The sequence below is a fragment of the Coturnix japonica genome, chromosome 5, assembly GCF_054131305.1.
Source record: "Coturnix japonica strain WE chromosome 5, WE-NBRP24, whole genome shotgun sequence".
Classification (NCBI taxonomy): Eukaryota; Metazoa; Chordata; class Aves; order Galliformes; family Phasianidae; genus Coturnix; species Coturnix japonica.
In genome coordinates, this window is record NC_140667.1 from 49,600,274 (window position 1) to 49,613,450 (window position 13,177).

The 13,177-nt window shown below is 44.5% G+C and overlaps 1 protein-coding gene across 2 annotated transcripts in view; it reads right to left on the minus strand.

The window, feature by feature from the left end:
* The window catches only part of GPR132 (G protein-coupled receptor 132), a 64,830-nt gene that overhangs the window by 3,300 nt on the left and 48,353 nt on the right, over window positions 1–13,177 (minus strand). The window contains exons 2-3 of one of the 2 annotated variants that reach the window (XM_015865701.3): window positions 9,541–9,834; window positions 365–494 (exon numbers count right to left, since the gene is read on the minus strand). In XM_015865701.3, coding sequence (XP_015721187.1) covers window positions 365–380 — 16 coding nt within the window. In that variant the 5' untranslated portion in view covers window positions 381–494; window positions 9,541–9,834. Of the gene's footprint in view, window positions 1–364; window positions 577–9,540; window positions 9,835–13,177 lie in introns of both variants that reach the window. The other variant, XM_032445045.2, reaches the window with a different exon arrangement.

The window sequence follows — 13,177 nt, forward strand, 5'->3', positions numbered from 1 at the left end:
GGACATGGTGGGGGAACAAGTGGGATCCTTGTCTTAAACCACTGAAGACAGGGGAGTTTACCAAGACCTGCTGGTGTTCTCTAGTATCCCCAGAGCCAGATTTCAGTTAGTTCCAGGAAAAAGGACCTTTATTCACAAGGAACTGATTGACTATAGCATGCCTATCCACTAAAGTGAGGTAGTGGGGACCAATCCTACACCAGGCTGCCTAATAAATACAACAGAGCTGCTGAGCAATTACTAAAATCACTTTACAAAGGAAATTAAGAGCATTAATGTTCTATTTATTTATTTATTCCCAAACTCAGTAGTAAAAAAAAAGCAAATACAGAGATTTCAGTGATGGGACTGTAGAAGAACTTACCATTTCTGATGGACATCTGAAGTGGGTGGAGGCAGTTTTGTGTCAAAGACTACCCAGCATACAGGAAACAGAGTCTGGCCACTGGTGTGAACTCGCATATAATTCACACCTTTCTCCTCTTGATGAATATCTGCAGATGAAGAACACAAACTTGTAGTGCTCTATAACGTTCACCGTTGTAATTCAGCGGAACTGCCTACCACGCCTGTTCTCTGGGAAAGAGAAAGCAGGAAATAACGGTAGTTAAAGGAAGTAAACAAGAGAAGAATATATGCACTTTTAAGAAATGGAGGCCAAGAAAATTACTGTTCCTTGGTTAATGTAGAGCTAGGAGAACCATTTCTTGCAAATTCACGTGATGATATCCACACAAAAATGTCCTATCTATTGAACGTGGAGTATGCCATAATGGTACTGAGTTGTCTTAAAATTATACTTCATTGTATTTATGACTTGAAAGTTTCCACTGCATAATATACTTCATAAAAAGAGATCTTGCCTGGGCTATCCTTTGGACATTCACTAACCTACTCCAATCTAGTATGTCTCAAGAGGAGATGTGTTGATAGGAGTCCCATCAACCTGTGTTCATACAGGGAAGAAGGTACCTTTTGTCAGCCTGTGAACATTTATTTGTTGTTTGCTTGGTCCAATCTCAAGCAGACCGAGGGGAAGCAGTCTGCTCGCAGGCAGTGAGGGCCTAGATTGTTTCATGCATCTCTGGCAGGGTGGACAAGCCGATGGGGCCTTTCTCCTCCCTGGGACTGCATAAGCAGCTCTACTCTGAATGCCTAACAGAATGCCTACTGTTCAAGTCTGAGGGGCATTCAGGTTCCCTGATTTAGTTTAGTCACTGTAGGATGAATACAGTATAAGAAAACCAACACAGGGTGCAGTAGGCTGTGCAGTCCTCACAGCTGTTTAGTGCTAGCCACATCTGTAAGCACCAGCACAGATTCTCCTGGTCCATGACAAGACGTGCTCATTTACTACAAGTACTCAAACACAGTCAGAACCCACTCAATGACAGCAGCTTCTAGCTGAAGACTCATCTCCAATCCTGGCAAGTAGGCAGATGGGGCAGAGGCAGCGGTACCTGCCACTCCCAGTACTGGTGGCAGAGAAAACTGTTTCTTGGGCTGACACATGGAATAGGGATTCCATATATAGACTAACTGAGACAGCACTGCTGGTGTGGAAGAAGAATACCAGAGCGTGCGACCATGCTCTGTGACTACCTTCCACTTCCTCCTATAGCAAACCACTTTCTGACATGTTGATGAAGTTAGCAAGTCGTTGCCTCACTAGTTGGGCCAAAGTATCCTGTTGCTGCCAAGTGATGGATTGCCATGTCTCTCCTTGTCTGAGAGCTGGGTCATCTGGTACCCGATGGATATGTTCAGGTCTTCTCAGGGAGGATTTGATACCCTCAGGAAGGCCTGTGGGTGCTGCTGGGGGCAGGAAGAAGCACGAAGCCTGGTCCTAGCACCTCCCTTTTGCATCAGCCAGGAGGTGATGGGCGGCAAGACTCTGCCTCCAGCCCACAGATCCTTCCTGTGTCTGGCACCTGCAAGTAAGCCTCAGAAAGGAATTCCGTGTGACTTTTTTAAGTCGCCTGCATCAGGTGTGCTTTTTCATTCTTGGTTTGTCAGCATACGGGGTTGAGGAGATCAACACTCTCAACAGCCAGCTGCCGGCCACCAGGTCTTGACAAAGAGCACAGATCTATGCTTACAGAGAAAAAGCATGTGCTTGGTGCTTCTGGCCAAGGCATGGGCTGTCAGTGCTGGAGCCTGGATTCTTCCCAGAAGCAGTGCTTCCTACTGCAGCCCCAGGCCAAGATGCAGGAGGGGAAGGCAATCATTTGCTCCCCTCCCTCCCTTCCTCCTGTCTCTCAGCCCCACATGGAGCAGCCTTCCAGCCGTGACTGAGGCATCCAGCTCAGTCCTGAGTCTAGCACTGCTGCTCAGCTCTCTAGGCCTGGGGAGGTGCTTCCTTCTCCAACTAAAGATCAGAAAGCAGCACTTGGCAGGCAGTTAATGGATATTCTCCCTGTAATGTTGACTCTTATCTGCCCGTAGCTTTCAGCTGTGCCGATCCTGTCCAAGTTAGTCCTCACCTTTCTGCAATAGCAGTGATTCTGCTAGGGCTCACCATCCACCAAAATATGTTACACTGAATAGTGGTTATGTTTTGCTTCAACAGCTCAACATATATTTAGCAGCACACTAGGGCTTCTCGCTCTCAGAGACTCACTGGGCAAGACTCAAACCGCAGTCAGCGCATTTATGTTTCTCACCTTCCTTTAACATTTGTAAAACATCTCATCTTCCTGGTTTGTTGAAAGAACAGAGGTGACATCTCTGACTTGCAAACTGTCTGAGCAGAAATCACAGTAAAATAGGATAACATGCTACAGAAGACTTGCTATGCTGCTGCCCTGTGTTTCCCGTCTTTCTTGGATGTCTGCTCTTGGCTTAGGTTACAGGATATATATAGGTTATACGTATGCTATAGCAGGTAGATCTCTGGTAGAGTTTCACACCTGCTAAACAAATGGATCATTACATTTCTTACTCCTAAAATGTAGTGTCTACCTGCTCCAATGTACTGAGATCTTATGAAGAGAAAATCCTCCTGGCTGGCAGCCCAGGTTTACCAGAGGGAATGGAAAGGGAAGGTTCTCAGGCCTTCCTAAACAGGGTCATATTTGAGTTCAAACACCGGACTGATGAAATTCAGTTTAGGAATCAGATCTCCTGTCTTGTGGGCAGGGATGACAGCACTGTTGTGCAGGAGATGGAAGCCTGTGTGGTGGTGATCTGTCCTCTTCCCTGCGGAGCATATGGGAGCATTAAACTCTCCTACAGAGATGCCCCATACAGATCATGGGAGATGAAGCCGTGAATCTGGGATGCCGTGAGGATGTGGTTTCACATCACAGCCATACTAGAATAACACTTTGGCTCTCATTGTTTTATTCTCTGCCTTGTCTCTGACCAGTACATCGCCTGACCCTGCAGTGAACGCGTGCATAGCGGTAAGTCAGCAGAAAATGTGTCCCCTTTCTTATCTGGGTCAACTGTCCACTGGTTTACCTTTCTGAATTGGTTGACCAAGGTCACAGCAGCAGCAAGGCTGGCGTGAGAGAATTGGTAGTTGCAAGTGGCCAGGAGCAGAGCAGACAGAGCCAGAGGAGGTGTGCAGAGAGCAGCTTAATCTGGATGTGAGCTGCACCCTCTGCCAACCACCAGAGATGCACCTGGGCTCCTCAGCTGTCTTATTGCTTTAGCAGATTTAAAGACCCTCACTGGAATCTGGCCTTGTATGAAACACAAAAGGATCCTGGGAGGTGTGGAGACTTGGCCAACTTCAATGAATGCTGCTGCTGCACATCCAGGATAGTTTTGTCAGCATGTGATCTTCCCTCTAGAGTCTGAACTGTTTTTACTAACACTGAGGTGCAAAGAGGGAAGTGAAAACAAGGGAGAAAGCAAAAGCCTTTGTTTTGCAGTTGTCTGATGTCTATTAGCTATTCATGTAAAACTGTTTTGATTACCAACAGAGAAGTTGGAGTGATAAAAGTAACAACTATTAGGAAAAGAGAAAATTTCAGATAGAAGAGGAGGAAGTAGAAAAAAGCACACCAGCTGAGTAAAGCATTGGCTGAAAGGCTCTGGATTAGTTCACTTTAGGTGCATTAGGACAGAAGGGAAAGAAAGAGACAGTGAAATCTGTAGCGAGTACAGGTACCACAGCTGAGCATGATATTTACCTGTTTTTCCTTTATTAATCATTTTCTAATCATCCTTCTATGTCAAGGATTATTGTCAGAGCTGAGAATTTTGAAAGGTTTATGTGGACATTAAGAACAAGGTAATATCTCTGTTAACTAATGCTGGTTAAAATAAGATGTAGAGCATTTGTAGACAACTGCCACTGCAAATAGCCTCAGAGAGGAAGCAGCAGGACCTTGGGATTAGATATACAGCCTTGGTATATAAATTCATGCTGCAGATACAAGCAGTCTTGAAAAAAAACCAGAAGATATCTGTAAGAGAGATGTTCATTATTTGCTGTATAAAAGGAGCAACTGTTTCTGGTGAGAGGAAGGTGTTTGATTTACCTCATGGTACACCATTCTTAGATGTGAACTCTCAGCAACTACATGCTTTATATATGTGTGTGGAGGCGTTTGCAGATACTCACATATCTACTTCCTTACATGTACTGTTTTGCCAAAATAAGCTGTTGTGGGGACAACAAAGTGAAACAGTCACATAATTCAGGTGGATGAAGGACCTGGGTTGGAATTGTGATCCTTCTATAAACAGGGAATCCTGGGCTTGTATTACACTGACTGGCAATTAGACCATAGATGAAAAAACAATGCCAGGCAGATAGACGTGAATGAAAGCTTCAGTGACAGGTTTTAAAACCACTTCATTCAAGGCAGAATGTAAAACTATGTGCACTTCATGCGAGGTGATGGGCAACTGGGTCAACAGGGGAAGCTGAAAAATAGACCTTTGGTTCCCCCATACCAGTCTAGTTTTCTTCCCAGTCTTAAGATTCTGAGGTCATGAGTCATGATTTTATAACCAGTGACTGAGAAAAGTCCTCCTTGAGAGCAACTGAGAATGGCTATTGCAGGGCAGATTTACTCTATGACACCTACCAGATTGTCTAGAAAATGTACTACAGCTGGAGAAATTGATTCAGCCTGGAGAGCCATCAGAACCCATAGAAATGCTGTTATAAATCTGAAGCTAAACTACCAAGCCAGTCAGATCAAAAGGTTGAAGGAAGGTTCAAGACTGTGGAGTAGATGTAGTGAAAGTGAACAACTGGGAACAACCCCAAGACTGCAAGTTTTGTGCTTCTGATTCACACCTTCTTCTTCCCCTGACAAGAAACTAGCAGACATTTGTGCATGCTGTCTCCAGCTCTAACTCATAGCCTTGGTAATGGAGGCTACTCAAATAAGGCTTCCCTTACTTGAGTGGCTCATGTAAAAATTGAACAGGTAACACTTCCTTGCTACTTCATGCTGAAATGATCAAGTCTTGGAAGAGCAATCTTTGCTCTCTCCTCCTAGCTCTTCAATGACCTCTTCTTTGCTTACATACTGGGCCTCTTTCCCATTTCTTGGGCGGGTACTCAAGAGATGATGCAAGAATGATGACAAGTATCCCTCTGCACTGCCACTTTCTTATCTTAGGATTTCAGTACTTATGGACATCTTCCTCCTTCTTCAGAGCCTCAGTTATCTAGGCCTGCATGCAGAATACTGCTGCCAAACTTCCAACACCTCCATTGCCATACCTATGGCTTGTGGTAGGCTGTAGCTGGCACCCATCTTGTGTGCTGTTGGCCTCTCACCACTGAACTCTGGCCAGGATCTGTCCTCCATTGGGTCTGTTTTTCTTTATTTATGATCTGTGCATTGCTATGGTTTGTTCTCACCTTTCACCAGCTTGCTTTTGCTTTCCACACTTCTGTCCCAAGTCAATCAGTGATTTGCAATCCACTGCTGACCCAGGAGATCTGCAGCTGGTAACTTGTACCTCCTTTGTCATTCAAGCTCCCAGGGAAGCCAGAGGATGCTGACTGGCCACTGCCACCAGGCAGGAATACATGCAGAGAATATTTATCCATAACCAAAGACATCCCCTGCTCAAACTCATAAGTGCACAGGCCTCTCCCCTTCCTGCACTGACATCTCTGTTGTCACAGACTTTTCTTGCACCCCAAAAATATGTCTGTCCCTTTCATCCTTCTGAAATTCTCCAGCCTGAGCATAGCATGGTAGTGCTGAAAAGCTTGAGTAGGTAGCATGACTGATCTCTGCCAGTAGTAGGAGGACACATAGACAGTGTTCAGCTTACAACCTCGTGATGCTGTGGGTAACTTAGTGGTCTTGGAACTGCTGTGATGTAGGAACTGCACTGGTGCTGGTAGAAGAGTCTAAAGAGAAAAACTAGAGCAAAAAGATGCCCAGAATAATTTTGTGCCCTATCAGATTTGGGCTCACTGACAAATGGCTTATCTCTGAGAATTCTAGCTAGTTTCTGCTCAGAAGTTTTTTACTTTGGCTGAAGTGACTGTGTCTCAGCAGGTAGAATTTGCAAAGCTTCATGAAAACCACTGTGCTTTCTATTCTTGAAACAATGCTATTTTTAACAGAAAACTTAAAAATGGTACTCAGAGCTCAGACACCAGTATTTCTTCCTTTTCCATTCGCCCTGAAACTCGTTTTCTTTGTTCCTCCTTGTTCTATGGTTCACTCTCAACTAATTGGAGAACTACTGATTTCCTTTTTCTTTTTTTTGCCAAATGGGTCATCTCCTGTAGAGCATGGTCATGTACCGGTGGCAGGGTTTTCCCCTTAAGACTTTAGTTATACCACCAAAACTGCCATGCTCAAAAATTCCTCACTGCATCTATGTGCATCTCTGGCGTGTTTGTGAGCTTGTTCTTCTTTCTGCTCAGTCTCCTATTGTGTTTTGTCCACATCCTCAGCTGCCACCTCTTCCAGCCCTTTGTACACCTCGTTAATGGCTAAACCCTTGAGCATCTCATCTAAAGGCAGGGACCCTTAGACTTCACACTGAAATGCATGTGAAAATGCCAGCTATTAAATATTCTAAACATTCCCCACAGTGTCCTTTTCTAAGGGTAGGGAAACCGTGCATTTTTTCCAACAAATCATGTTCTGATTTTCCCACTTCTCTTCATCCTCTTCACTCCAATAAGACCCTTCTTCCCTATGCAATAATATAATCCACTTTACTTTCCACGTATGAGACTCAATACCAAACCCTCTGTGTTTATGGATTTCAGGTCCACACTGTGATATTTGGTTCCTGGAGAATATTTTTGTAATATGCTCTGCTCCACCAAAAGCACCAACAAGGGCCGAACCTCAGATGTGTCCGATAGCATGTATCTGCACTGAATAACCCTGCTATAAAAATAGCCTTATTTCATGAAGATGGGTAAGATTCTGACAAACCTGGTATGCTTAACAGAAGCCATCTGTAAAGATGATGGAGATTCTGCCAAAACGATGGGATCCTTGACTACTTCCTCCTCCAATGCTTTGATATCTTTCCAGCACAGGAGACATTGTTAAGAAAAATAGTGTCCCTCACGAACACCATCCCCAAAGTTGATTTAAAGCAGTGATTTTTCACATAGTGAGACACACTCATGGAGGAGGCAGTAATGTGTGACAGAGGGTGTGGAGGTGGCCTATCTGCTAAACCCAACCACAGGAACCCTAGAGACAGGGGAAATGTGGAGATATTCAGATGCTTTTGGATAGGCCACCAAGCCTGCACAGGGAAGGAAAAGGGCTTAAGTCAGATGGAAATGGAACAACATGTATTAGTTTCAGTACATAACTGCTCATTGCTTTAGCTAACTACACTCCATAACGCACTGCAAATACAAGGAGTATCAAGAGAAAGCAAAGAAAACTGGAGTCTGCCCGAGCTCAGGCTGCAGTCATGAACATCAGGCACAGAAATCTGTCCTCATGTTGCTGCAGCTGTTGCTCTGGCCATGCTGCTGCACTCATACAACTGCTAACATGATCCCCACAACTCATGGCTGAGTTTTGCCATGGCAGCCAGAGAGAACTGAAACACTGCCCTTGACAGCAATGCTACCTGTATGCTTGTGGTAAAGCTCCAAATTCAGCATCCTCCTATGAGATACGGAAAATGCAGAACCTGAAAGAGTCATCTGCAGTTTCAGGCAGAAAGCTCTACAGAGGTTTGTACTCTATTCATAATCTATTTGTTTAAATGCAGTGTCATTTGCACAGACTATGGGAAAGTTTTCAGCAGAAAGCAAGCACTGCCTATTAGCTGTGAAAGAGCAGAATAAGACTCTTTTTTTCTTAATATGAAGTTACTGGAAGCTGAGGAACTGTTTGTATGGATATGGTGTCTGGTTTTAATAGAGTCACAAGAAAAACAGATTAAACTAAAGTCCATATGCACACTGGTCTTTGGCAGTGTATCAAGCTTTACATCAAAATTTCCATGGGAAAGATGTGTATTTCTAAAATATCCATAACCTGTGGTGTTTTCTCTTGCAACACAGAGGAAAAGAACACCTGGGGAAAGTTAACAGAGATGAAAAGCAACCAAGAAAACCCTATGAGAAACTAAATCTGGGAAACAAAGTTCAGTTTGAGTTAGTCAATAAGACAGCCTGGCTCCGGTAGGATGCTTCCCTTTGCTAATTGCAATTGGCAAAGGTAAGATCCACTCTGACTTCAGAATGTCTCAGAGCAAAACTAGGTTCCCTTCAAGTCTGAGAGGGAGGAGATTAATTCTGCATCTATACCAATGTGGTGCCAACTGTTACCAACCTGTGACTTAATCACAAGGTTTGTAGTCTCATTAATGCTGTAGCTTCACTAAATGCAATGGCAGAGCAGCTTTCATTTCAAAGCAAGAGAACAACACTGGGCCTGACCTCAGCTTTTTTAATGCTTCTGAAAAACAAGGCAAATCTCAAAATATTTATTGGAAAAAAAATGATCTCAACTTAGTCTGGATATTTCTGTGTGCCAATGACAGCAGAACTGTGTGAACAGGAGACGGAGAAAAGAAAGGAAGTTTGTATACCCGATCAGTCACTACAGATTGGGAGATAAACATGATAAAATTCACATCTTGCTTTTCCATCTGAGACACAATGAGAGGAAAGGCTGGGTGTGAATTCTCCTCATGGTCTACCAGAAGAAGCCCAGCAATGACAGTGGTGCCACTGGCATTTCTAAAGTAATTCAGAGTTTATGCCTCGTGCACTGCAGTCAGATCTCAGCAGCCTGGATCCTACCACAATATTTCAGTCTCACTTATCCCTTATTTCTGATTGAAACTAATTCTTTTCGTATGACAGGACCTTGTTTTGTTTAGGAAAGGAAATATGTAAAGATAACAAGCAGCAAAGACTCCATTAACTGCAGTGAACTCTAACACAGATCCAACAGCACTTTACATCTATCATATCTCAATCATATGGAGTTTTAAGTCTGTGAAACATCAACAAAGTCTACATCTATGAAACACAAATGCACAGCATGGAGAAGCAGCAACAAAGCAAAGAAAGCAAAACTGCTGAGCAGAAGTCTCATTTCAGCGCCAGCAATCACTTACTTCTTTTCTGTCCCCTGGCTTTCACAGAGAAGATGATAAGGCGCTCTGACTCGTGCTGTGTTCACAGGCTGCTCTGTAGAGACTTCAGGAAGTTGCCTATGATACCACGTAGTCATAAGAGTCACGGGCTTAAAGTAAGTGCACTGCTGACGACTTCATCAGGGTGCAAGTGTAACTTGTAGTTGGGTGCATGGTTGTAGACAGGAGAGTGAGTGGAATCCCCTAGCCTTTAGAGTCTTGGTACTGTCATTACTTGAGGTCTTTGTAAAGAGGCATCTACAGTAATTGCATATCCTGAAAGACAAGAGATAGAAGAAACTGTTTACTACTTACTGTAAGTAGAGGAGACTCAGAAAGGGGAAAATACAAATGGTCAGGACAGAAAAATGTGACATTGGTGGGAAGTTGGAGGAATAAAGAGCATGATGCTTGTGGGTCTGTGTGTCAGCACAGCCCCCGGACTGAGTGCTGTGACATTTCTACTGAGCAGAGCACACAGATTACGGGAGTTTCTACAACACTGCTGTAAATTCAGAGGCTTCAAAAAGTCCTCTGGAGCAGTCTGTTCTCGTGGATGTCCTCTGTATTGCCTTCAGACATTAAACGGCGCCCACACACAGTGCTGCCCTTCCAATGTGGGGTCCTGCATGCACAAGTTCCGCTTTGCATGGCTGCTGCATTTTACCAGCTAGCAGCTCAGTAACCACAGCAGCATTTCAGCATATAGTCGATGAGAGGGGCACTGCTTCCTGCCCTGCTGTGACGAATGAGGCAGCACAGCCTTCTTTTGAGGTATTTGGGCTGTTGCTCTTTGTCTCCAGCCTCCATTTAATCTATTCTTCTTGTTATATCAGGTAACCTAGGGCTCTGCTGGGAACGTGTGGCTGTGGCATGAAGAGCTGGCTGATGAAGGAAGCAGAGACTGACTCATGCAATCAGGAGAGAAGCTATGAGAAAAGACAGCCTTAACTAAGGAAGTAATTTCTTGCAAATTCAGTCATTTTTGTGGTTGTGAGAAAATGTAGGTTTAGCTCTTGTAACTGCTAGGCTGCATTTGTGAACAGAAGCATCATCTCTTGGACTCCTGTCCTTGGTGTACACCCAACATGCTATGGACACTATAGGGCTGGGCTCTCAGACTCTGACAGAAGAACAGGATAACTGCAGTAGGCTCTCATTCCTTGTATGCATGGTGGAAATAATACCTATCCTGGGTGTTATGCATACATTCAGCTGTATACATATGAAAAAGGTTAGGTATTTAGTCAGATGAGAAGCCCAGCAGAAGAGGGTGGTGATATGAGGAAAAAGCTATTTTGTTTCCAGTGATGCTAGAATGGGTTATCATAGTATCATAGTATCATATCATAATTACTGGGTGATATGAAGACGGGTGCTATGTTGAACCGCATGTAAGGTGTCTTCATATCATCTTCCTATTGGTGTACTGAGGCTATCCAAAGAATTAAGGGGAAAAGACTCCAGCTTTGTGTTAGCTCACCTGCTGCATAGCACAGAACCTTCTTGAGAATTTTGCAGTACAGCATCAGAGAAAATGATTGTGAACAACACCTAATGTACCTAACAAAGAACCTCAGCAGCTCCTGGCCTAAACCCAGTTTAGATGTGACAGTGACTGTGATGCCAGTCTCTGTTCTCCTAAGCACATGCCCTGCAGAGAACACAGAAACCCTCCTGTAGTGCTGTTGGAAATGAAACATAGAAGTGTCAGCTGCTAAGATTTATAATGCACTGATATTTTTTTCTAAGCGTGATGTGTTCTGCACTGTCATAAGGTGGGATGACATTGATGAATTGCTTTTATTTTGTCAGTCTGCATAAATGCCTGCATCCCACACCTGTGCTTTAAAGCTCTACTGATTTTGACTCACCTACTTTTGTAAATGGTAAAAATCTGCCCTTACTCAGCCTGCACTGATGCAGCCATGCACTGCGTTCCTGGGGCTGGAAATCTGTAAGTCATGTGCTGGATCATGGGATGCATTACTACCTTACAGTAGGTAGTACAGTAGGTACTGCAGCCTCACAAGGAGACACCACTGCAGCATAGCAGGTGGGGACTGCAGCCCAAACTGCTGAGCTGCCGCATGATGTTGGTGCTGCTGTTCTGTTTCTCCTTGGAAGGCATCCATGAAAGAGCCAAATGATGAACCTGCTGTATGTCAGCACCCCTTGAGGGAATGGTTTATGAGGAGGCTGGACTTCTTCATGTGGCTACCCAAAGCTCCTCTGTGGTCCTTTTGTATATGTCTACTATGTCTTAGATTACAGAAACATTGCGTCAACCACAAAATCAGTATCATCAAACTTGTCTTCTGGTTTGAAAACTCCAGGGAGGTGAACAGCCCAAGGACAGGCAGAAGGGCTCTGGGATCAGCCACTCAAGGACCTCAGCTGTACATCCCACTGGTTTCTCCCTCCTGCTGTTGATTTGCAGCAAGGCTTAGCAAATTATAGACACTTGATCACCTCCTCCTTGTGTGGTCAGGGAGCCTCTCTGCAGGCTATCTATGGCAATAGAATCATAGAGTCACCAAGGTTGGAAAAGACCTAAAAGATCATCCAGTCCAACCATTCACCTATTACCAATAGCTCCCACTAAACCATGTCCCTCAACACAATAGAATCATAGAAACATGATGGGGGCAAAGACCCCATCAGACCACCCCAGAGGGCTGCTCTATGTACTCTGAGGGTGAGTGGCTTTAGGAAGATTGTGCCCTGTCAGGGTAAATTTCTCCTGAACCAACCTGCACATACAGGCTCCCTTGGCACAACTGTGCTGGGACTTCACTGCTGAGGGGCACCTTGGAGAAATGCCACAGGCAGGAAAGCAGGAAATGTTTCACAGGGCAGAGATAACACTGAAAATAGTAACCTGCAATTGGTTTGATTTACCAATTAGCATGGGCAGGAGCTGCGATGTGTTACAGGAAAGGAAGTGGGATGGAGGAGGAGTGGGAGGAAAAGGGCATGGGGACAACAGATCTGTGGATTTTATTGGGCACAGGGCTTTGCATCCTGGGTTTCTCCTGAGCATAACACATTGTGGACCTCTCTGATCACATATGAATGCTGAGGATGCAAGCGCTTTGTTTAAAAGGAAATGTTCTTACTTACTTACCTAGGAGGACAATTTGTGTCATCTTAGTGTTCCATTACACTAGAAACTCCCTTGTGAATCTATATGGTTGAAAACACCAGCTCTTATCTGAAGCAAACAATTCCCTGACCTGAAAACCTAAACTTCAACACTTCCATGTAGTGGAGAAGTGGTTGCAGAGCAGGCATGTGAGGCAGAGTTGTTCCCCTTGTGCTCTATTTCTCAGATTTTCTCAACAGCTCTTTTTGGAAGAAGACCTCAGAGGTCTCTGTGACTTTCCTGCAAGGCAGTCCCTCCACTAACGTCAGCCTTAGGAGACAACAGGGGACGTATCTCTGCCAGCAGCACGTAGCTCCATAAGAACACCATGGGGAACCTGCCATGGGAGAAACCCTCGCATGTGCAGAGTCCATACAGGGAGCTGACATCAATGAACAGATACATATGAAACATGGATGTGGCTGAGGAGGGCTCAGCCACCCCAGAAACCTGGTGTATGCAAGAAGAAAAAGT